The sequence below is a fragment of the Prunus avium genome, chromosome 1 (genome assembly GCF_965620075.1).
Source record: "Prunus avium chromosome 1, drPruAviu1.hap1.1, whole genome shotgun sequence".
NCBI classification, from domain to species: domain Eukaryota; kingdom Viridiplantae; phylum Streptophyta; class Magnoliopsida; order Rosales; family Rosaceae; genus Prunus; species Prunus avium.
The window spans coordinates 51,629,964-51,653,787 of NC_142284.1; the positions used below are offsets into that span (position 1 = coordinate 51,629,964).

General features: G+C 36.3%; 4 protein-coding genes across 8 annotated transcripts; 1 reads left to right on the forward strand and 3 right to left on the reverse strand.

Annotated features, from left to right (window-relative positions):
• Positions 1 to 1,304: 1,304 nt before the first annotated feature.
• LOC110761292 (histidine-containing phosphotransfer protein 4-like) lies at positions 1,305 to 3,237 on the reverse strand. Of its 3 annotated transcripts, none has more exons than XM_021963740.2 (6): positions 3,010 to 3,237; positions 2,217 to 2,347; positions 1,997 to 2,065; positions 1,811 to 1,882; positions 1,639 to 1,711; positions 1,305 to 1,536 (listed from the first exon to the last, which is right to left on the reverse strand). In XM_021963740.2, exons 1-6 carry the CDS (start codon positions 3,067 to 3,069, stop codon positions 1,501 to 1,503), a joined length of 441 nt encoding a protein of 146 aa, XP_021819432.1. In that variant the 5' UTR covers positions 3,070 to 3,237; the 3' UTR covers positions 1,305 to 1,500. The 3 variants fall into 3 exon arrangements, with proteins under 3 accessions (XP_021819432.1, XP_021819431.1, XP_088103310.1); XM_021963739.2 differs by having other exon boundaries at positions 2,217 to 2,350; positions 3,010 to 3,223; XM_088247184.1 differs by lacking the exon at positions 3,010 to 3,237 and adding an exon at positions 2,460 to 2,518 and having other exon boundaries at positions 2,217 to 2,350.
• Positions 3,238 to 5,755: 2,518 nt separating this feature from the next.
• On the reverse strand, positions 5,756 to 11,458 carry OVA4 (Nucleotidylyl transferase superfamily protein). Of its 2 annotated transcripts, none has more exons than XM_088247651.1 (15): positions 11,301 to 11,458; positions 11,048 to 11,198; positions 10,573 to 10,660; positions 10,437 to 10,478; positions 9,833 to 9,922; positions 9,625 to 9,747; positions 9,032 to 9,103; positions 8,657 to 8,769; positions 8,480 to 8,501; positions 8,333 to 8,398; positions 7,740 to 7,796; positions 7,416 to 7,462; positions 7,168 to 7,249; positions 6,916 to 7,005; positions 5,756 to 6,205 (listed from the first exon to the last, which is right to left on the reverse strand). In XM_088247651.1, exons 2-15 carry the CDS (start codon positions 11,119 to 11,121, stop codon positions 6,071 to 6,073), a joined length of 1,101 nt encoding a protein of 366 aa, XP_088103777.1. In that variant the 5' UTR covers positions 11,122 to 11,198; positions 11,301 to 11,458; the 3' UTR covers positions 5,756 to 6,070. The 2 variants fall into 2 exon arrangements, with proteins under 2 accessions (XP_088103777.1, XP_021819256.1); XM_021963564.2 differs by having other exon boundaries at positions 11,043 to 11,198.
• Positions 11,459 to 14,031: 2,573 nt separating this feature from the next.
• On the forward strand, positions 14,032 to 17,981 carry LOC110761199 (ATP-dependent protease La (LON) domain protein). The gene is made up of 10 exons (XM_021963625.2): positions 14,032 to 14,374; positions 14,579 to 14,646; positions 14,762 to 14,839; positions 15,464 to 15,576; positions 15,677 to 15,742; positions 15,853 to 15,954; positions 16,060 to 16,624; positions 16,805 to 17,010; positions 17,124 to 17,287; positions 17,729 to 17,981. Exons 1-10 carry the CDS (start codon positions 14,244 to 14,246, stop codon positions 17,862 to 17,864), a joined length of 1,629 nt encoding a protein of 542 aa, XP_021819317.1. The 5' UTR covers positions 14,032 to 14,243; the 3' UTR covers positions 17,865 to 17,981.
• A 284-nt stretch (positions 17,982 to 18,265) lies between these two features.
• Positions 18,266 to 23,128, reverse strand: LOC110761196 (NADP-dependent malic enzyme). 2 transcript variants are annotated; one of them, XM_021963622.2, is made up of 20 exons: positions 23,047 to 23,128; positions 22,491 to 22,681; positions 21,813 to 21,933; positions 21,615 to 21,689; positions 21,346 to 21,497; positions 21,152 to 21,257; positions 20,965 to 21,030; positions 20,607 to 20,702; positions 20,420 to 20,491; positions 20,212 to 20,295; positions 20,030 to 20,128; positions 19,888 to 19,935; positions 19,748 to 19,801; positions 19,529 to 19,627; positions 19,351 to 19,440; positions 19,187 to 19,264; positions 18,984 to 19,058; positions 18,786 to 18,876; positions 18,568 to 18,696; positions 18,266 to 18,476 (listed from the first exon to the last, which is right to left on the reverse strand). In XM_021963622.2, the coding sequence occupies exons 1-20, from the start codon at positions 23,074 to 23,076 to the stop codon at positions 18,388 to 18,390; spliced, it is 1,845 nt and encodes a 614-aa protein (XP_021819314.1). In that variant the 5' UTR covers positions 23,077 to 23,128; the 3' UTR covers positions 18,266 to 18,387. The 2 variants fall into 2 exon arrangements, with proteins under 2 accessions (XP_021819314.1, XP_021819315.1); XM_021963623.2 differs by lacking the exon at positions 23,047 to 23,128 and adding an exon at positions 22,863 to 22,987.
• Positions 23,129 to 23,824: the final 696 nt, after the last annotated feature.

Below are 23,824 nucleotides of genomic sequence, written 5' to 3' on the forward strand. Positions count from 1 at the left end.
AGAGAGAGAGTGTGCGCGAATTATTATTTTCCTTGAAAAAGGGAGAAGAAAGAAAAAAAACACATGCTTATAATTTCATCTGGGAGCCACCCAACTTGGGCAAGGCCTTGGTACTTTTTTGTTGCTATGTTTTTCTGATAATGTATGCCGCGTGTCATAAATTAGTGTTTCACGGATGAGTTAAAAACTATCTGTTAACACTTGATTAGATGAAAATAATACATGATTTAAAATTGAAATTTGATCTGATTTTAAGTTGTCCCTATCAAATTTAAAGACCTCTCAGTTTAACACTGCATTATAAGAAAGGGATAGTGTGGACTTGGGATTAGATCGAAGCAACAGTCAAATAAGTGCAGCCATAGCATTATCTTGTAATTCATGGAGAAGACTTCCTAGTCACTAAAAAGTAGTGGTCCTTTTCACTCCCACTAGCTGAAGCCTAAAGCCAAGTCAAGCAAACATTTGCTTGTAAATATCCTTGCATGCACTGAGATCTAGCAACCTGGTTAAGGTGGTTTAAGAGTGCCATAATTGTGTTTTGCAATAGCTTTTAGGCATGCTCTGCATTTGATGGGTTGGTGGGGGAAGCCTAGCTTTAAGGAAACTTCATTGTTTTGAAGTTTGGTTTTGATTTCTTTCTTTTCCTTTCTTCTTGCATATAAGCGATAGTTTAAGTTACGGGAAATTGAGTTTCTCACACACACATTACTAAAGTGTCAAAAGAGTTCGAAACTAAAACCACTGATTTGTAAAACAATGCGCTTTTCTTTTTTGAAAAGATGCAACTGATAATGAAATGTTCAATATCATGTTCAATGAATATTGAATTGAACATAGGGCAAGTCATGATGATCATCATTGGCATAGGCCACACTTTTACAATTGCCATCTCTAGTGGCTAGTGGTGGGCCCCCACATCCCACTAATATAAGAGATTGATCATCACTGCCCTCAATCAGTCAATCAAATCCTGATGAATCCCAACTTCACTTTATACCCTTTTTGCCTTCCTACTTCTCTTGTTTCCCTTCATTATTCTTCACTTCTTTGATTGTTGTTATCATTGCAAGTTTTTCTGCGCTCTAAACAAACCAACCAAATACAAAACCAAAACACGCTCTTAGGTTACTGATTGCCTTACAGATTTTGGGGCATCATTTCATCCTATTCTTGCATCTTTTTTATTCATGATATGCACCAAATTCTCTGTCATGGTGATTGTGATAAATAAAAGGCCTGGAATATTTTGCTTTATTATAATGACTGAAGTTGAAAAAAGAAACAAAAAAACAAAAAACAGAAAGAGGGCCAACATAATAGATGCATTATTAATATAATCCAGAAGAGTGACATCCGCATTATTGGTACACTAAGATTCAGATTTCTTGGAACATAACTTGATATTTTAATGGTGCCCTCTATAACCCTAGGAGCCCACAAAATGGCAAAATGGTGCTGCTGCTGATAGTTCTTTCTCTATGCTATCAACTTGGCACCTCAAACATGTCGTACCAGTCCTGCTTGTTTCCTCAACTATACAGATTGCAGATATACATGGCGCATAAGAAACCGACATAATTTTTTACGCGCTAAGAAAAAAAAATTTAAGAACAAATGCAACTGCTAGTTAGTTACCTGAAAGTAAGATTCAAGCTGGATCCTCAAGGTGTGGTGCTCTTGTTTCACTCTTTGGAAAGCCCAGAAGCAGCTGCAAAATCAAACATAAATTCATAATGAGGTCACAGCAAGGAGAGAAAGAACTACAACATTGATTGGTACATGTTTATACACGAAATATATATCTTACCCTTCAGCATTTCCTGCCAAACAAAATTCCTTAAATTGGGAGCATTCATTCTTCACCTTTATAGCTCCAATGCTGTTAGAAATCTAGCTTTAATGAGCACATTGGAGGAGCAATATATTTACTCAAGTTGATGTTAAAATGAAAGCAAGTATTATTGGGTTTTTGTTTTTTTTTTCCTTTGGGTACCTTGAGCTACTACCCTTGAACTGGTGCATGTAATCATCCAGCTTGCCAAAATCAATAGGTCTACTTTGCCTGCATAAATCAATATACAAATGAAGTTCATTTTAGTACTCGTCATACTTATTATCTATAATAGAAATACAGCGCATGACGACAAACTGGGAGTGGGAGTATGAATGGCGACTGCCAACACATATATAACAAAGACTATTGTTTTACTTACATGGTTTGTTCAATCTTTTGGAACAGTCTAGCTGAGTCTTTGTAGAACAATGTCACAATTTCCTCCACAAAATTTGGGTTAGCATCGTCTTCCAGATCCTCCAGCTGTACGAATTGCTGTGGATCCAGGAACTGCTGCAACATTGAACCAAACACATTGAGAAGATGAAGTAGTTGCACAATTTCAGAACTACTAAAATCGAAGAGCCCTGCTATCTATCCATTTTGTCAAAATAAGTAATACCAAATACATCAGCTTAATTCTTACGCCAATTTTATTCATTTCTAATATTTTTCAAAAACATAACGTTGAAATGGACTAAATGGGTAACGTGTAGCCAATGTTGTACATTCAAATTTGGGCCTCGGTGTTGTATTAAAAAAAAGTTGGGCCTTGGTTTTTACTGACACATTTCTAACCCTACCTGTATACTAAAACAGAGCAATACCTACCCGGATTGTTTTCTGCAACACCACCGCTGGTTTAATTCCATTTCTTAATCTTTAGAAAGATAGAAAATTCTACCGACGGGTCTAACTCAATAGAAAAGTGTCAAACTCCTATGACACTTCAGTAGTGTGTGTGTGAGAAACTTGTCACTTGTATTCCGAAAAGAAAAAGGATAGAAAATCCTATGAGTGGCAATGCAAATATCGAAGCCAGCCAACCACATTTTGTGAAAACATGAAAAGTATCAGTGCAGAGCATACGGCATGCAGTTTCAAGATGTTAATGGCCTAAGAATGGTTCTGAAACAGGAAAAAAAACAAACAGAGAAGCAAATTATAAAAACCTGCTCAAACAGAGAGCTTCTCTTGAGGGCAACCTGGCGTTGCAATTGGTTTCTGTCCATTCTCTTGGGAAAATCTTAACGTGAAAAAGAGGCAACGACAGTGAATTCAAAAACCCCAAAATGAAATCTCTCCTTTCAGAAGTAGGATAGAGCAGAGAACTCAACAATGGCTTAGATTTAGCAAACATGGCAAGCCAACGTATATATATATATGTAGGATTTGGGGAGAGACTGAATAAAGGCACAAAAAAAATCGAGGAGGGTAGGGTTGGGGGGTTACGTGTCAGGCAAAATATCTTTGCTTGTTTTATCCAATTTGGTTTTGGTTTTTTTTTTTTTTTTGAGTTACATTTGGGAGAAAAGAAACCCTAGCGTTTCGATCATGGATGCCAAGCAGGGGTAAAGGGGTAGGGCCACAACCACTAGGTAACCCAGCTTGACCAATTTGGTTTTGGAAGATATGCATGATTTAATGCCTTCATTTCAATTAATATGTAATCTTTGATTAGGAGAAAAGAAACCTTCTCGCATAATTGTGGAAAGAAAGCCAACACTGCATTGGCAAGTTCGATAATCCTGCGCCTATTTAAGTAAAATCCTGAACACCCTAAATACGTTAAGATTGGAAATCACGCAAAGGGAACTTATGTCTCAGTTGTTTTTAAATAACTTCCATATAAATTAAAAATAAATAATTTCCAATCACACTCATTGTAACCAACAATATTGGAAGAAGGGGGAATTGAAGACCTCAGTTCAGGAGTAAATGCTCTTAATCACTTAAGTTCAGGAGTAAATGCTCTTAATCACTTAAGTTATAAGCTCCTTGCAGCAACTTCTCAACGTTATTGGATTGTGAATTAAAACTTTATCATTTAAATTACTAGAATTTTTATCATTTTCATTAGCTCTAATGGTTACGCGGTGTATATGAATGAAATGAAGTTATTAAATTGTTCAGTCCCTACTTCGTTAATGAAGATCTTGAGTTTGAAGCTCATGGACATGAACACAATTGTTCAATAAAAAAACATTAAAAAAAATAGAAACAAAACAATGATTCACAAACTAAATTATCTTTATATATATATATATATATATTCTTGGGGCAATGTGATGATAAATACAGCTATATACGTCCCATTGAGGAAGCGTGTCGCACAGACAATGGGCGGTAGAGAGCACACGCACACATCCAGCCTGAGCTGGCTTTGTTGTATGTTTGCAGGAGGCAAATGCAACTTTGGATTGGAACAAATCCTAGAATCTTTTTTTTCTCTCAACGATGTGGATTGGGATCGCCACATGAACGTCTCAGAAATTCACAAAAATAATCCCACTTCCACATGTAACAAGATGTAAGATTTAAGATTTCAGAAGTTCTTTTAATTGGTTGGCGCATATACTACTCCCAAAATTCCCAGGTGCTTATTCCATCTCTCCCTCATCTCTCTTCTCATCCTCATTCTTGCTTGGGTGGAATTTTTTTCTGTTTCATTCGGTGGGACTTTGGGACTGGGACTCAAAGGAAGCAAAAGGAGTAGGTCAAGCAAATTATCGAGCATACGCTATACGCAACGCAATGCGGAATCAAACCAAACCAAACAGATTGGTTTGGTTCGGTTATGCAACCAGTTTGAGGTCTAAATCAAACCAATACGAACCGTGACACTAGATTGGGTCCATGTATGGTTTACTGGCTCCCAACCCTAGCGTTACTGATAATACAAATTAGTTTGTATATCAATATTATGAGTATGACTGAGTAATGATTCAAGGGAAATTTTGCAAAAGATGACGTGTGGGAAGGGTCACAGATTTTCTCTGAACTACCCAAAGGAAGCAACTCCAGCTTTTTCTTTTACAAGGCACTCAATATCAAAACTTATTATTCTATTGACGTATACAAATCAGGATAAAGTATAAATGAATATAGCATAATATATAACCAATACTGCTTAGAGTAGTAAAGACCAAATAATGATTGAGATGAGAATATAAACCTTTTAGAATAGCAAAGCAGTGTCACAGTGGTCCTTGTCATGTCTTTCTCTGTCTCTGCAATTCTCAGAAAAATGTTAAAAGGAAATGGAAGAAAGAAGAACAGAGAGGAAACGCACCCTTTATTCTCTTGCCACATGAGAGAGAGAGAGAGAGATTTTAAGAGTGGCATTGACCTCTCACCGTCTTTGTCCGTAGTTTTGCAGATGCGTGGTCACAGCTCCCCTTTTGTAAAGAAAACAAGGCCATGGTGGACCGAAGGGGAAGGGAATATGAGATTATGTTTTTTTTTACCTTCCAATCATTGGGTGGATTTATATTCTCTCTTTTTATCACTATCTTCTATGTTGATAAGAATCCATCCACAGACATGATAAACCCTACATGTCACGTAGGGCTTAAGCTTCTAACCAAACACGGCCTTCCGAAAATCAAATCTCCAAAATCACAGGAAACGTTGCTTAATAATCACATTACTACAATAGTTCAAGAAACAAGAGGCAACAGTGACAAGATGACGAACGCGTTGTAAATTATTATACAGACTGCTTCAACAATGTGATAATAAATTTATAAGTAGAGTTGCTTAATAATCACATTGCTACAAATATTTCAAGAAACAAGAGGCAACAGTGACGATATGACAAACACGTTGTAAATTATTATACAGACTGCTTCAACAATGAAGCTGCAGTCCTTAATTTCAATGATTCAGAGAGATTAAATCCTACTTTAAGCACCAACAGAGCAAACAATAATTTATTAAATAGTAACATAAAAATACATAGCAGACTACCAATTCACTGAATAATAACGAATGAAAAATACACCTATCCGCTTATACCCAAAAAAAAAACACCTATTTGGATGGAGGCAACTACAACAACTAAGATTCGAGGCCTTCCCATTAAAATATCTCTTCACTCATCAAGAATATGCTCATGGTTGTTATACTCCAAAAGAAAAATTGTGGCGGATGATCCATCATCCAAAGTAAACTTTAAAGTTTCTGTCTTACTGGTCTTTTCACATGAATTCTACCCTGCAGGATCGGTTCTGCTCATCTCCGCAAGAATCCCATTGCCTGGTAGACGTTATTGAGTGTAGCATCAGCTATACCTGCAGCTTTCGTAGCACCTTCTGCCAAAATTCCATCCAAATAAGCTGAGTCAGAAATGATTTCCTCGTAGCGAACCTGCAAAAGCAGAAAATGCAATGATGACAGGGAATACCACAACGAATGATGGAACAATATGGTACACTTTCTGGCAAGTGAAAAAAGGCCATCTCCATAAATTGAAGAGTGGAGCGAATCAATGAATTGATGGCACATAAAATATCAATATATCTTTGGCAGAACAATACAAAGGTGCGCACATAAAGCAGATAAAAAAATATACACATCATAGGTATATAATCACAAATTTGAAGCATAACAACTGCCAGAAATCACTTAGAAAGCTATATTCTCCACCAATTCATTCAAATAAATGTGCAGTTGTACATAGCAAACACAGTCAGTTTAACAGCTTAAAAACAATCATCTCAGAAAAACTGTGATGAAGACATGGGAAAACAGAAACCTATATACCTGAACGGATGATTCACATATAAACAAAGGTTCAACAGATATGATAGCAGTTCCAACCTAAAATCTTAGGAAAAGTCTGACAGCTAGTGCTGTTCATGAATTTTTACCACAATGAATAAAGTGCGGCTAAATTCTCAATCACAACTCCGAAACATAGAAACTACATAAAAAAAGTAAGCATGCATTATCTCTTCAGTATCGAAGGATAAAATATGCACTTAAGTCTTGATCGATTGGCATAACCAACCGGCGCATATATTAACTGTCCTGTAAACATCACCTATTGAAAAAGCATCATATTTAGATGTTGAAACCTGGATAGGTTGCAGATGATCAATCACCGCATCAGCTAGGAGTGACTTAAATGTGCCCCAGTTCATATCTCGGCATTCTTCTGCAACTTCCTGCAATAATAAGGGTGCACCGGAGATGGTCAGTCATCTTCATACGGTATGCAAAATCCTTCACCAGTAAAAGTTCAAGTCCATGCATCTATATATAATGAAAAGCACTAAACGGATGGGCTATAAAGAAGTTAAAGAAGTAAACAAAAAAAAAACCATTACCTCTTTTGTCTTTCCCGAAATCAGCTGATATATTGAGAGAAGATTGTTGCACTCAGGCCTTTCAGGATTATCAAATTCCATGCTGTAAGAAATAGGATTATCAAACAACAACACAGAAGAGTTTTAGTATTATGACCAGAAATAGGATTATGACTCCAACACTAAATATGGACAGAAGAAAATTAACAAAGCAGAACATCAAAAGAGAGGAAGCTTTAAGTGATTACAAATGGAAGATAGGTATTCACCCTGGAAATGAGTCAGTTTTGCACCTCTTTATTTTGTTTGCTATTACCTATAGAACAATTAAGCCATTTAGATCAAGTTGATGAGCAAAATGAAACTGGCAAAAGGAAAATGAAAAAACAAAATAGGTAGGTCACATAGATTCTCCATAAGAAATGTATAGACTTGAGGCAAGCTAGACGAGTTTGCGATAGTCAACTCAACACCCATAATATGCTTAACTTTGGTTATGTGAAAAGTAATAACAACTAAAAATAAAATAGGTCAAGCATACTTGCCGCATATCATATCAAAATCAAGAAGTGGGTAAAATTTCTGTTTCTCACATCTTTAGGGTCAAGAAGATTGATCCGGGACTGATCAGAAGGCGCAGACTTGGACATCTATAATATTGAAACCAAAATAATGTCAATAAGCATGAGAAAAGTCTGTTCTTTGTGTTATTGATGACATTACTTCCTTAAAAACATTAAATACATTTGGTGCACGCCTACAAATAGGTGGGAACTAGCCATAAAATTCAAATTTATGGAATAACTGGAATTTTGATCATTGTTACGTATACCCTAGATTGTGTAAATAAGTTTTCCAAGGATCTTATTTCATTCTCACTACTTTGAGATGCTATGATGATAATTGTAACAATATTAGACAACAAAATTTGTAAGAGGAAGAAAGTATTCATATGCTCAAGTGCTTGGAGTGCTATAGAAACTTGATTGAGTACATAATTATTTTGGTCATCTGATACGGACAGACTCTAGGAGACATTTCAAAAGTAATACCACTTCAGGTAATAACAAGCCCATAAAGTAAAAATGAAGGATGTCAACACTGTAGAGAATAATAATTTAAACAGAAAAAGAGATATACATTATTCGCAGTGTGTAATTATAGGAGAACAAGAAATATAAATAACCTTGGAAAGACCATCAGTAAGGGACATCACTCGTGCTCCAACTGGTGGTATAAGAGGCTCAGGAACCTAAAGAAGAAAAGAAATTTCCATTACTTATGTTATTGATGAGCCCACGCTAAGGGTTATCAACCAAAAAAGAAAATACACCTTAAAAACTGAACCCCCTCGCCTGCAAAAACATATAAAATATAAAGGTCAAGTTCTATGCAGAGGATTTTTATAAAATAAAAAAAAACTCTATATAGAGAAAGTGAGGCCAGAGAATGATAAGAGTGAACAATTAAACGAATATTTTTATGTTTAAATTGTAATATAGCTTCTCACCCTCCCAATTTTTTCCATTTCCTTCCGCCAAATAAGTGATTAACACGCTCCGCTAGCTCACGTGTCAACTCCAAATGCTGCTTTTGATCTTCACCAACTGGGACAAAGTCAGACTACAGAAGCATCCAGGTAAACATAAGAATAACATAGAGTAATGATTAACATATCAAGGCTATCAATGCATAATTAAACAAGCACACAAAAAACCATTGCTTTAATACTCCTTGATTATCACACCTCCTTGCAACTCAAGCCTTCCATCCAACAGGAAATGAACCCAAAATCTCACTCTGCACTCCGTACTTATGGAGACAGAAATTACCTGATATAAAATTTCACATCCTGTTAAATAAAGCTGCAAAGTTTGAGGATTACCTGATATAAAAGAATATCAGAAGCCATCAAAACAGGGTAAGTCAACAGACCAACACCAACATTTTCATCCCCCTACAATAGCAAAACCAACTTAAGGAAATTAACTTCAATCATAGATAATAAGATGTAAAAAAAACTGTCAAACAAATAATATGGGCAATATAAAGCTATTTCTGTGAAGAAATACAACAATTAATTTGAAATAAGAATGTCATTGGGAAATGTACATTAGCAGTGACAAATGATAATCTACACAGCATAGTAGAAAACTACAATATGCATAGCATGGCGTAAGTCAAACTAGAAAGTTTTCTGGTGATGTTCAAAGTTGTGTAGTCAGTAGCTTCTGGAACATAAATAATCAATGCTAGCTTAGTGAAAATTTCATTTTAATATTCAATAATGAATAGAAGTTAATCAATTCTTTCTCCTCGGGATAGAATAACGGGGTGAGACCGATAAAAGACTAACACATTGACCAGAATCAAATGGACTAGTATAAGTTTTTCTTATAAGTATAACATGTCCTCATTGAGAACATTTTAGATTAGATACAGAACAATGATAGAGCTGTCATACAGCTAAAAACGCACCGCCTTGCGTGATTTCTCTTTAAACTGAATCATTCTATTAAGCCAACCAACAGGTGTGACAGAGCTTAAAAGCCACATCAACTCTGCATGGGCACGAACATGAGACTGCACAAAGACAGATGCCTACACATGCAAAATCATAAATAAGATATTCAGCAAAAGTACAATCTTCTAAACAACAGTGCAAAGGACCAAATTTGCACTACACCTTGTAGGTGTCCACTCCACATGCCAAATAAAGAGCTGCGGTATCCCTTGTTGCCTTAGATAGTTGTTGTGCATCATACGGCAATGTAATCTGTAAGCAAAAACTTTGAAAATCATCACCAAGATCCATTTTCCATTCCAAGGAAAACAAACCCTGAGCCTCAATCTTTCTCCTTAAATTCATACATCTACAACGTTGACGCAATAACAGGATACTTTGGAGATAGAATTCGGAAGTTCAAGTTTTAACATCATGAATGCTTTAGGGAAAGAAAGAAAGGGGAAAAAAAAACAGAATTTTACAGTTCACACACCCACCACACAAAAGGTAGACAATATGTGCTGTTGTATTTATTTAAATAGACGAGTATGAATTCTCTAACATGAAAGAGTATTGTTTCCAAAATAAATTATTATTCAAAGCGAACTTGTATCAATATCCACGAGTTATTTTCAGGGATACCACATAAAAGGTTAAAAACAACAAATCAATGGATATAATAAGTGAATGATTCTGCTGTAATCTATCCCTGTGGCACTGGCACCACATGAAGAAGCAACCGAAATGGAAGAAGAAGAAAGTTAAAAGAACTGGAAAGCCATACCGCATGGAGGTCCACAATGAAAAAGAAAGTATCGTATGTATTCTGCAACAACAGAAGCCACATTGCGAATTAGCATTACCATGTAAATACATAATATGCAAGTAACTATTTTCCAAATCAAACAATTTGGTACTACCTGCAACATAATCCAATTTCTTATGGCTCCAAGATAATTCCCTAGGTGAATAGAACCCGTCGGCTGGACTCCAGACACTATTCTCTTCCTATAAATGGAAAACTCAATGAGATTGATCATAAATCTAATCTAATTACTACTCACATATGTTTGTGTGACAGACCCTTGTGCAAGCCAAAAAGAAAAAAAAACACTTAAAATTACATGAGTTTGGCATTAATGCAAACAAGATAATATACATATATAAAAAAAGGTTAATTATACATGAAATTTAAATACTAACATTCGAAAATCGATGAGAACGGAAATGAAATTGGACGAAAATCAATGAATGTCTAAATCAAAGAGCCATAAAACTGTAACAACAGCCTTCCGAGCTAGAACACTCAACCTAGCCACTATCAATCACAATGCAGCCAAGTAATCGATGGAAAATATACGACTAAGAATCTAGTAACGGTAAGGATTACTTTACAGAGCTCGGAGAAGTCTCTGGACTAGCGGCTTGCAAGAGCGAAGCGGTACAGCAGCACCGAAAACCAGAGCCATTACGCGCGCTTAGAAGCCGATGTTGAGGAATTGAACTAGGTCTTTTCCAGCGCCTGATTTGAAATCCACCATAGCACCTGCTTCGGAAAATTAAAAAATAATTAAAAAACGCACAAAGGTGAAGCTGCTTGTACTTGAAATTGAAGCCAGTGAGAGAGCATTAGAGAGAGAGAGAGTACAGTGAGGTTGCTAAGCGTGGAGAAGAGTTGGAGATGGTGAGGAAGTGAGAGAAGACCAAGCAACCCATGGCCTTGCTTTTTCGCGGCTTGGAGATTTTATCCTCCAAGCTCGTATATATGCCACAGCGAAGAGCTACAGAGCTTGATGACAACGGGTGCGGAAACCAAATTTGAGATATTAACGGGTGCGTGCTGCAAGTAAAAGCAGAAAATTTTCATGAGCGGTAATTCGGTAAAGATTTGCCAGTTACTTGCCTCCAAATAAAAGGGAGGCAATTAAACCAATTTTACGTCTCAAAATGTCACACACAAATGATAAAAATGTAACATTACGAATGGGATTGGTTTGTCTTGGGTCTCATTTTAAAAGATTTAAACAATTTTAAATTATTTAAATAAATTTAAAAGTTCACGGTATCAATAACGATTAATGTAAGTATATGAAATTTTAGATGTATTCAATTTAAATTTTTTAAAGTCTATTCAAATTTGGAGGTATTTAATTATAATTTTAAAAAATTGGGTGTATTAAAAAATTATTGACTTTAAAAGAAAATACAAAAAACAGTGGATTTCGATTGATTTTAGACTTCATTCTAGGTCATGACAAATCCCTGCTTTTCCCTATAAATTTTGATAAAATATATTTTCTATTATCAATATATAATTTCACCACATCTACTATCACCATCTTGTCATGGCTATCGCCACCACCACCCCTACCACTCCTCATGGGCGGAGCCAATTAAGGCCCACAAGGGTCACTTGACACTTCTCACCCTTTGATCATTTGTTTTTGTATATGTTGCATTTGACTGAAGTACTTTCTATATTACATGGCTGACCTTTCTCATCTTTTGAGTTTACTAACTCCCACATTTTCTCCTTTTCTTTGTTTACTATTTAAATCCTATAACAATTCAAGTACACTACAAAATCACTCTTTGCTCTAATAGTATCTTTATTCTAACACATAAACACACCTCATAATTCCTAAGATTTCTCAAGATTTCTTTAATCGAATGGGCCAATCAATTAGGCAAAATTTTCACGCTCGCTATTTAAGGTTGACCCTCCTTGATAAAATTTATGGCTCTGTCACTGCTCCTCCTCCACCACAATAACTGCCACTACCGCTGCCACCATCCCCATCGCCACCACTACTTGACATGATTATTAATGCCACTCTCCCCACCACCATTGATGCCTTTAACACCACCAACATAAAACATGATGACCCATCACTATTACGAATTTATAGAAGTTTGTAAAAATCTATCAAACTCTATGATAAGTTTCTAACAAATTGCTTCAAAATCCTTATGAAATTCAATTAAAGTATATGTGGAATTTATGAAAATCAATAAAATCCATAGATTCCTAACTACTTAAAAAGGATCCGGGTCATCTGTTATGATTTTCTCTGTCATGATCTGCTTTACTTTCGCTCTCCACATGACACCTCATTCAAATTTAATCCAAGGGATTTAAACTGGACACATCATCCTCAAAACAAAAACTCAATTTACTCTTAATTAAAAACGGAAAAAAAAAAACCTAACTTGACTAACTCCAACTTAACATCAAGTTTTTTTTCTTCATCCTTCCTTCTCTGTGCGTCTTCCCCCACACCCAAGCCTTGTAATTTTCTTAGAAATTGAACCAAATGATTTGGAATTGTGGGAGGTCAAGTGACAACAAAGTTTTTTATCTGGCCGTATGCTCCAAAAGATAATCAAAGAAAGCTCATGATTTTCTTTACTATATTTGGTTTCTTTTATGTTTTTATGCAATTCATTTAATTTAATTTTCCTATTGGGTTTTGGGTTATGGTTGGCATTCATAATTCTTTTCGTTTTTCTTGGATTGCTTGAAGTTGTTTGGGTGCATGAAGCCCTGATCTTATTTGCCCCGAGTTTGATCATATCTTATCTCGACTTATTTCTATGGTTAATATCTTATCTCGATCATATCTTAATATTTAACACTAAACAACAAATGTAAAAAGACTTTTAGTACAAAAACAAGATAGTCTCGTAAATTGTAAAAGGAAAATTAGAGAGGGAAAAAGGATTGGGAAAAGAACAGATGGACGATGAGCGCTCAAATTTTGAGGAGAATGTGCAGAGAAGGGAAAAGAAGAAGAAGAAAAAAACTGTTAGACATGTTAAGTTGGAGTAATTGGAGTTAGTCAAGTTAGGGTGATTTTTTTTTCATTTTTTAATTAAGAGTAAATTGAGTTTTTATTTCGTGGATGATGTGTGCAGCTTAAATCCTTTGGATTAAATTTTAATGAGGTATCATGTGGAGAACGAAAATAAATTAGATCGTGACAGAGAAAATTATAATAGAGGATCTGGATCCACTTTAAAATTCATTGAAATCTTAATTGAATACATATATTCCTTCATAAGCAATTAAACAATTGTTCTACATTCTTACAAATACCAAATGGAAATTCATTTGTAAATTGAATAAATAATTTAGTCTTTTTGTATTAAATAAGTTGATATCAATGTATTTTTAGTGAAACATAACAGTAAGTTGCGATAATTAACAAGAAAGTGTCATGTGTCAAAATATTAATATAATTACCATAGGCGATTTAATTTTCAAATAGATAAAACCTTGGTTGTGTAAGTTAGATGTAAAAGACAAAAAAGAAAGTAATTTATAACTTTTACGGGGAAAGAGAAATTTCAAGGTTAAAAACAAATATATTTTTTTTTCCCCCAATTCGGTGTGTGACAGATCTGCAACGGCATGACAAAGACACTACACACCTGGTTAGTGAAGAAGCTAAACTAGTCGTAAGAGCGGGAGAAAAGGAAAATTGGTGGCGGAGGTGTTCACGGTGGCGGGTAAGCAACCATCTGAAATTTCTCTGTTTCTTCCAAACCAAACCCAAAGGAAACAAAGCCAATTCGCACAGTGAAGATAGAAATGGAAGATGATCGCATTCTAGCGAGAGAGAGGCAACAGATGGAGGAGATTCGAGAGCTCGATCTCGAGGAACTGCAGGTCGAAGAGGTCGATGACCTCCACGACTCATCCGGCGACGAACGTGACCTCACGTAATGATCGTTTTCCTCTTCTCCTCCAATTTTATCACCATTTCAATTCATTTACTGTTAATTTGGGGCCTAGGGTTTTTGAATTTTCCACGGGGAATAACACACTCAAATTGACATTTTATGTTTTTTAAAGCTATTTTTATCACTGCTGTTATTTGATTATGTCATTTGCTATTGACTTTTGTATGGAAATTTCAACTGAAGTGGTCGTGGCTCGTCTGATGAATATACCTTCAACAACTGTTTGGCTTCATTGCATACATATCTTGGTGGTAGGAATTTTTGGTCTTTTACTGGCTTTTTTTTTCATAAAGAAAAAATTATATTTGTTTGTGTCCAACTGTACATTCAAAGAATTGATGTTTAGTTGTATCTTATTTGCAACAGAGGTTGAAGACACTCATCATAGGGTGGCTTTTCTAGACGGGGGGGCCATCTTGAACCTCCCTATTTTCTATCTTGAAGGTACTAATCTATATGGTTTTACATTTGATCATTGATGTTATTTTCAGCTCCAGTCTCTCACCTTGGTAGCGAATACGTTTAGCATTTTAGTGTTAGCCACAGGTCAGAGTAGTCTGGTGCAAACTGTAAAGTCATACCCCTCTTGGTGGACGAGAAAGAAAAAAAAGAATGTTTTATTAATCTGAAAGTATTCTGGATTAACAGGAAGGGGAGATGGTATCTCTGAGCAATTGCATTCGGTTCTTTTAGATATTCAAAATGATCTAGCGTCTTTTGAATGCTCTCTGTCAGTAAAATCATTTCTGAGATATGTCAAAATATTCCATGCAAGCAGCATTTCACTATTGCCATCTTTCTTAATATCATTGTGTCTAAGTTTTTAGCTGCTTTAATAGCATTACCTCAAAATTAATGGAATCAACTAACTGGTGCCCCTACACGCTTTAGTCCTAATGATAATGACCAAGATGAATGGCTTAGAAGTAAAAAAGAAACAAAGTTAAATCTCTTGTCAATCTTGTTTTCAGATTGCCTTCTTTCTCATCCTCATATTCTCGTATGTTTTCATTCATTTATTATCGAATATCTTCAGAGAACTTAGATTTTGATTCGTGGTATATGCAGGAGTTGTCCTGTTCCCAGAGGCGATCCTTCCCCTAAGAGTAATTCAACCCAATTTTGTAGTTGCTGTTGAGAGAGCGCTAACCCAAGTTGATGCTCCTTATACTATTGGTGTGGTAGGTGAACCCCTCGTGACAGCTAAGGACTTGTTTTTACCATGAATTGGATTTCTTTATGTAGTATTTCATTGTAACTTTTTCCTGAAATTTTGTGTAGATTCGGGTTTACAGAGATCCTGATAATGGAAGAATAAGGTTTTCCAATATTGGGACAACTGCAGAGGTATATTTAGTTTGTCCTACTGCTCATATGTAGAAACTATTATTTTTTAATCTATGCTATTTTATTTATAAGCACAAGATTATACTACTATTTATATTTTTCTTTTACAGATTCGGCAATATCGACGATTAGAGGATGGCTCACTGAATGTGGTAACTCGTGGCCAACAGAGATTTCATCTAAGACGCCGTTGGATTGATGTGGAAGGAGCGGTTAGAATAATTTTGTGTTTGAGACACATTGATCAGTTGCCGCTCTCTTTTATTTTTTGGTCATCTATGTAGTAGCTTATTTGGTGTAAAATTTTCATCTGTCAGCCATGTGGGGAAGTCCAAATCATCCAGGAAGATATACCATTGAGGGCCCCACGGGATGCATTTGGAGCTGTCACACCATTTAGTAAACCTGGAGGCCATCATTTCTCGCGTATACTGCCTTCAAACAATTCTCATGCAAAGTCAAATGAATCTTTGGACGTGGACAATGATTCTGAGGCAAATTCAGATGAAAGCTTTGAGAGTGCACTTTCATTGACTGAAAGGGAAATTCACCAATCTGTGGTTGATTCCTATTATGGATCTGATACAATGGATGAATCAACAACAACTACAAGCAGTGATGATGAGAAGTCACAATCCCAATTTCAAGGATCACAATCAAAAGACTCTGATTCCACGGAGTCATTACATTCATGCCCTGAGAATAATAATGTTGATTTGGGGAGCAGTTCCAAGTCGGACATGCAATCCTGCAAACAGAAAGAGCCAGATAGATGTTGGAGAAATACGGACTTAAAACAGTTTCGTAGAGCTCCAAGAGCATTCTGGCCCTATTGGGTATATCGCATGTACGACTCCTATTGTCTTGCTGAAAGAGCTGCAGGTACTTTTACTTTGCTTTGGGTTCACATACAACACCCTGCCCAATCATTTATAAATTGAGTGAAAAAGGAATTTAAGTGTTCAGCTTTACAGAGTGTGAGTTTCCTGTATGTGTTATCCTGGTCAAGTGGGTTGTGTCATCTGTCAACTTTGTTATATGATTCTTTTTTTATGTTTGCAGATATGTGGAAACAGATAGTGGGGGCACCAAGCATGGATAGTCTTGTGAAGAAACCCGATCTTTTGTCATTTTATATTGCTAGTAAAATTCCTGTGTCTGAATCTACAAGGCAGGAGCTTTTGGAGATTGACGGCATTTCATATAGGCTGCGTCGAGAAATTGAGCTGCTTCAGAGTGTTGATCTTATCCAGTGTAAAACTTGTCAGGTAATGTTCTTGCTTTGGAACTGTGTGTGCATGCATGCATAAATACATATCATTTGCCCATATGTAGTTCTGTTAACTTGGATGTGTGTGCGCACACATGTTGTACAATGCAGACTGTCATTGCGAAGCGGAGTGATATGCTGGTAATGTCAAGTGAAGGTCCTCTTGGTGCCTATGTGAACCCAAATGGTTATGTACATGAGATAATGACTCTCTACAAAGCAAATGGCTTGGCACTTATAGGGCGAGCTGCGAGTGAATACAGCTGGTTTCCTGGGTATGCACTTGTACCTTAATATTCTTCTGATTCTCTGACCAAGAACATCAATTTATTCTGGGGTTGAATAATATTCTTTGTATAGTCTACTGGCTAGAGAATCATATATTGGGATTCAGAGTTATGTAATTCACAAAATTTGAGAGTTAGTAAAATTAAAACAAATAAAAAGAATAAAAAGTATGTCACAATTATACAGAATGACTTATCAAGTATGAATAAAATATGGTGTCTAGCTGCAATGATAGTGAATTTTAGGCAATCGTTTGATTATAGTATTCACGCCCTTTTGAAATCCCTGGGACTTTAGACTGTCAATCTATGCTGTGTAGTGAGTTACTTTGGTTTCCGTAAAGCTTCATTATTTCCTCTGATTTGATTGTGATCTTAGAATTTTAGTATTATGGAGTTGCTAAGTCGCCAGTTTTCCCACTTTTGCAGGTATGCATGGACAATAACAAACTGTGCCACCTGTGAAACCCATATGGGTTGGCTCTTTACCGCCACAAACAAGAACTTGAAGCCAAGATTGTTTTGGGGGGTTCGGAGTTCCCAAGTTTCTGATGACCTGCACTAATAATAATATCTCAAATTTGTAGTTCCTACCCTGAATTTTCCTGTAGCCCTGTAATGAGTTTGATTTGTATATAGCTACTTGTGCCTATCTGCAATTTTATTATACAATTCTTGTCAATCTACTTTGAAGATGAACCGTATACGTTACCTACTGTCGCAAATGTAGTTCTCATGATTGTGCAGAATTCTCTGCTGGGTTGAGAACCCTTGTCAATTTGTCCGTGTAAAGTTCATTCTCCAAGAATGGATCAAGTCGTCAAATTGTACGGGGCATGTTTATAAAGCTGCTTTGATATTGATACTAATTCATTTTATGTTGAATTTGAAAGAAAAAAGTAGTCTTTTTCTTTTTCTTTTGGCAGAAAACGAAAAGTAAAATCTTACTAAACTGGAAGAAAAATGTAAGAAAAAATAATAAAGTGCAATGAAATCAATTATTTTGATCAGAGAAATTGCAACTACAGAAACATTGGAAATTGAACGATAGCTTCTGTAGACTGGGGATGTATATGCAGCTTGGAAATTCAACGGTAGCTTCTGTAGAGTGGGCTGTACATGCAGCTCTCTGCGTGCTTAACCAGATCTTTCGGCCGAGGCAGATTAGAAGCCAGACCTAAAAAGAAAATTGAAAAACCCTAAGATTTAGTAAATTGTGTTTAATAGGCAATGCTTGTATGAACATGACCTATCAGAAAGAAACTTACCAAGTTCATAAACCTTGGCAGCGACTTTAGCAGCAATGTTGGCTGATATCTTTCTGATGTTGGTAAATGGTGGGTAAATCAATCCTTTGTCATAGTTTTCCTGGGTAACTTGGGCAGCCAAAGCTTCAGCTGTTGCACAAGGTTAGAGAGCAAGAGGTTATATAATGAGGGTAAGTAGATTATCAATGGTAACTTATAGCTTATTTTTTGTTACTTACAGGCTGCCAAAAGCATGTCGTCGTGTACACGAATGGCACCCGCCATGATCAATCCCAAACCGAAACCAGGAAATATGTAGGCATTGTTGGCCTGAATGACATGGTTAGGAGAAAGTAAGGTCCTTTTGTCCTTCATAAATTTCAATGAAGAGAGTGAACCAGGAGATAAAAAAATTCCTTGAGTTGGAAGGTACAAACCTGGCCAGGCACTAAGAGTTTCTTCTCATATTCAACAGGGTCAAATGGGCTTCCACTAGCAAAGATTGCTCGACCCTTTGGATTAAAAAAAAAGGATATCATGATCAAACAGAGTTCTGCTAGTTCATCTAGCCACAAAACTGCCCAAAGGAAAACTAAAGGGAAAAAAGAATAAAGAAAAAAAGAAAAAAAGGATTAATTACCTTGGTCCATGCGTAAGCTTCCTCAGCTGTACACTCAGATTGTGATGTTGGGTTGGAAAGAGCAAGAATGAGAGGTTTCTGCATGCCAATCACCAGATCAATGTCACTTAAACTAATCATCATATATGAATATAATGGAGGAGGGAGGAGGAGAGAAAATCAACCTCATTTAAGGATGCCATGGTCTCAACAACCTCCCTTGTGAATGTCTTTCCCACACCAGATGTTCCTATTAACACCGTCGGCTTGATCGCCTGATGAATAGGGGCATTTTGTAAGATCACTGGGGGAAATTATTTTCTGTTTTTATAGATATTCTAGCATTAAAACATTATTTCGCACCTTCACGGCGTCTACAAGTTCCTTGATGGGTTCATGGTCATGAGCCCAAGGCTTCTTAAAATGTTGAAGTGATCCTATGCGAGATTTAACAATCAGTCCCTGCAATGAATATGATACCATGGTTATATCCGAAAAGAAAAAGAAAAGAAACAGGAAAAGAGAAAGCTATGAGAATGTAGATACTGAGTAAATGCATATATATTCTGAAGGAGGAAGTACCTTAGAATCCACAAGCCAAACTTTCTTGCGGGTTTCTTCCAGCGGAGCGTTAGTCTGCGAAAAAATTAACACATTGTTAATAAAAAATGCTTAGCTGAAGAAAGTGTTTTGGGGAAGAGGGGATGTAAGAAAGTTAATACCTTTTTTGATATCTCAAGAGCTATAAGCTCTGCTATTCCAGTTCCAGCCTTGAGTAGCCAAGAAGCAAAAGTGTTAAACAACATCCAAAAACCAGAGCATTTATGAATACAGTAAGTTTGAATACTACTATTTGAGCCTCACCTCTCCAGCACCCAGAAATAAGAAAGTATGATCAGCTAATTGTCCCCCAAGTAATTTCAAGGAAGATATGAGCCCTGCTAAGACCACAGATGCTGTTCCCTGAACCAAATTGAAAGAAAATAGTTTGAAAATGTTCCTGGAAGAAAGATTGCTAACTGTCAAAAGAAAGTCTAATATGTTACCTGTATGTCATCATTAAAGACAAGGTGAGTTTTGCTGTACTTGGACAGCAGTTCAAATGCATTGTGGTTTGCAAAATCTTCAAACTAAAAATTAAGCAAGAAATAAACAGCAAAGATTAGTCGGTTATTCAGAGAACGAAAAAACCAGGTGGACAGAACTCAGAAGTTCCATAAACTAGATAACATGGAAGATTAAAAACAATTCTACCTGAACTAGGACTTTCTCCCCATAGTTCTGCTTAACTGCAGTCATGAATTCCTCTAGAAGCTCTGCATATTCCTAATTCACAAAGGTAAAGAAACCACTTCAATTTTACATAATTTCATACTTCATATTGTCAAAAGAATTAGCAACTAAAAAAAGAAGATAAAGGTGAAAAGATAAAACATTAAACCTGTCCAGTTGCTCTCTTTTGCTTAATCCCTATGTAAAACTCATCATTCAGCAACTTCTCATTGTTTGTGCCGACATCTATGGTTATAGGCAAGCACTGCAAACAATAAATGCAATCTGTAAACTTTCTGGAAGTATAGGAATAGTTTCTCTTGCTCATGTTTTTAAACTCAGCTAACTTATCCAGGTCAAGTGTGGTTCATAACACTTTTTGAGACACTTGCATGAAGAAGTTATCAACTTCTCAGCATAAACAGAAATACAACTGCAAGCCAGCCAAGTTCGGGCCAACTTGACCTATGTTAATTTATTGCAAATGTTTGTCAAAGAAAGGGGGCAGCAGTTGTGGAAATGCTTACTGCTGAAGGAGGAACTCCTCCCAGTGCTGTATACAAAGAAAGCTTCCCAACGGGAATTCCCATGCCCTGGAAAATTCGGAACATTTATTTCAAACAATTTGAAAATAAATTCAACTAGAGACAAAGGCAAAATATACATGGTTTCAAAGCAACAGTTTCAACATAGAACAGAAGCTGCCACACATACCTGGCAGCCAAGATCCCCGAGCCCCAAAATACGCTCACCGTCAGTCACGACAATAACTTGAATGCCCCTCTCCGGCCAGTTCTTTAGTACTTCAAGGATCTTTCCCCTGAAAAACTTCATCACTCAATATATGCTTTGACAGCTATGCAACTAATTTTGAGAGTCGAAGTAAAAACGTTATCAGATGGCCGTACTTCTCTTTCAAACTGATGTAAAGACCCTGAGGATGCCTGAAAATGCTCCCATATTTTTGGCAAGCCTCACCAACTGTTGGGGTGTACACAACAGGAAGCAGTTCCTCAACATTATCAATCAAAAGCTTATAAAACAGCCCTTCATTTCTCTCCTGTACAATACAACAAGAAAGCCACAAGAAAAAAATGAAAAATTAATAACCCCCTATAATGTAATTTGTATTGATCTGAAGTTTCAATTATTTCAACTGGTACAAGCAATCAATTACCTGAAGATCCATCATGGCAATGTACCTATGCAATGGAACTTCATACTGGCGAAGATTTTGTATCAACTTCTTTTCCTGATCACCAAAATTATTACAGAAAGTTTAGCTGAAAATAAACACTAAAAAGGAATCATTCAACAGTTTAATTGGGTATACATTAGGATGAAAATGAACTTTGAAGAAATGTCATTTTGTAACCTGAAGCTCCTGAGTCAGGACGGCTGGAGGCAGAAGGCCGCGCAAGTAATGAGCGTCTCTCTCCTTCTCAGTGAAGGCAAGTCCTTTGTTGTAGTGTGGATCACGCAGCAAAGTATATCCACTGTAACACATTTGGATTGCAGATGATGCACAAAAGAATTAAAATTCTGCATATTCAAGTTTCTGGCAATTGATTCATTAACTAGAAACATGGTTTCAAAGGGCATGAAATGAAGAGAGAAAAACATCTAAAGGCTGGGGGAAAAAAAGTCAGCCCTACAAATTTAAGTTCCAATACAATTTTCTGAAGAGAAAAAACAACTCTGCTCATACCAAACACATCCATTGTCTCTGTGATCCCTATAAATCTGAGAAGAATAATTTTCTCATTGGAATCTAAAACAAAGTTTTGTCAGAGAAACCAACTGAAAAAGGTCTACCATTTAATCTATAGCCCAAACCTGCAAACTAAATTGAGCCTTAAAACACGAATTTCCAGACACTTATCTAAAAGGATCAAAAAATTTATAATTTTTTTTTTTTAAAAAGGAAAATTAAAACATGTAGAGACAACTATGATCAGTTCCAGACAAAATGCAAAAACACAATTATTATTTAAAAAAAAAAAAACCATTTATAACTATGCCATAACGGTTAGAAAAGAGCTGTCTGTGTCACCTTGCAACAGAGGCAGTCCATGGTGTGAGGACCTGATCCTCCGTGGCACAATCCTCACCATACACGTCCTCAACACCTCCACCAAACCCAGCCTTGCTTTCAGTATCAGCCACTGAGTGGCCACCGTTCCTTATCTCCTTCAATAAGCTCCCCATGAAAGCTCCAACCTTTTGCTCTCTTACTAGTCTCTTCTGCAAATAACACAAGGCTTACAGAGCAACAATGCAGAGCTGCAATGGCAGAAGCAGAAAACAAAAGCACCTAACACAGGCAATTTGGCAAAGCAGCAGGCTTGTTTGTTTTGCAGAGACCAAAAACCAAAGCCCACCTTTTATAGCAAACTCAAGAGTAAGATTTGGGTTTATTGCCTACCTTTTCGGGTTCACCATTACAATGGACTGAAAAACAAGGTAGGTTTCAAACTTTCAATGTCAAAGAGAAGAACCCACGTGTACAAAATTATTCAACTAATCAAAAATTGCCAACTTTTATTTCTCATATTTATTAAAAGGGCATGTCAGCCTCGCAATAACATGGCATAGTTTTATATGCGTACCAGAAAACTGTGCCTGCTCAGCGACATCATATTGGAGGTCTGCTTGACCAAAAAAAATATTGGAGGTCTGCAAATGTTATGTCCCCTCCACAACAGAGTTTGTAGAGAGAGAAAAAATCAATTAAATTAGCATCATTATTTATTGAGCTCACATATTTGATCAACTATTAATTCGGTGGATAATGGTATTGACTTGTGGATCAGAGGTCTCAAGGTTTTTTTTTTGTCAAAGTTTGAATTTCCACGACATAATAATTATGTGCGTGAGTGAGAAATTCTCCTACCCTGTAATTTATGTTGGAATTTTAAAAGGCTTTAAAAATTTAACCGTTTTATTTATTTATTATTTTGGCTGTTTTATTTTATTTATTGTGGGGGTTATAAATATTCAAGTTTTATTTCTATATTGAATGCCTTAATTTTCTGGTTGGTGAACTTTTTTGGTTGGTGAAGGTTACATGTTATTGGATGCCTATAAAATGTCACTCCTCCTTCACATTTAAAACACACATAGTACACCATCAGAATATCACATACCACAATCACCACCGCGAACTAATTCTCTCCTTTTCTACTTTTATATATATATTCTCTACTTTATATTATTATTTTGGCAATAGTTCTGTGACTTGGATACCTATATCCGTCTATGAACGTGCTCATAGCGGATCTTGAGTTTGTGTACAAGGGGTCGTATCTTGGAGTCTTGTAGACCATCAGTACCTGCACGTAGGGAGGCTACAAAGGCTTTAGGATAGCGTCTTTGACGTGCTTCACC

Bases quoted from the DNA above. Each gene is read 5' to 3' on its own strand.
- OVA4 (XM_021963564.2), bottom strand. From the start codon at position 11,368: ATGGGTTGCTTGGTCTTCTCTCACTTCCTCACCATCTCCAACTCTTCT. The intron at 9,923-10,436 runs GTATGGCTTTCC...TTTTGCTTACAG, and splicing joins TCATTGTGGACCTCCATGCG to ATTACATTGCCGTATGATGC. The intron at 7,797-8,332 runs GTTATTTATATT...TCAATATTATAG, and splicing joins TTACTGATGGTCTTTCCAAG to ATGTCCAAGTCTGCGCCTTC.
- LOC110761196 (XM_021963622.2), bottom strand. From the start codon at position 23,076: ATGATGTCGCTGAGCAGGCACAGTTTTCTG. The intron at 19,936-20,029 runs GTGAGGCTCAAA...TGGCTACTCAAG, and splicing joins TATTTCTGGGTGCTGGAGAG to GCTGGAACTGGAATAGCAGA. The intron at 19,059-19,186 runs GTAATTAATCCT...TTTAATCCAAAG, and splicing joins AAGCTTACGCATGGACCAAG to GGTCGAGCAATCTTTGCTAG.
- LOC110761199 (XM_021963625.2), top strand. From the start codon at position 14,244: ATGGAAGATGATCGCATTCTAGCGAGAGAGAGGCAACAGATGGAGGAG. The intron at 14,375-14,578 runs GTAATGATCGTT...TTTCAACTGAAG, and splicing joins GGCGACGAACGTGACCTCAC to TGGTCGTGGCTCGTCTGATG. The intron at 14,647-14,761 runs GTAGGAATTTTT...TATTTGCAACAG, and splicing joins ATTGCATACATATCTTGGTG to AGGTTGAAGACACTCATCAT.
- LOC110761292 (XM_021963739.2), bottom strand. From the start codon at position 3,069: ATGGACAGAAACCAATTGCAACGCCAGGTTGCCCTCAAGAGAAGCTCT. The intron at 2,351-3,009 runs GTTTTTATAATT...TCAATGTTGCAG, and splicing joins GAAGCTCTCTGTTTGAGCAG to CAGTTCCTGGATCCACAGCA. The intron at 2,066-2,216 runs GTAAGTAAAACA...TGATTTATGCAG, and splicing joins CAAAAGATTGAACAAACCAT to GCAAAGTAGACCTATTGATT.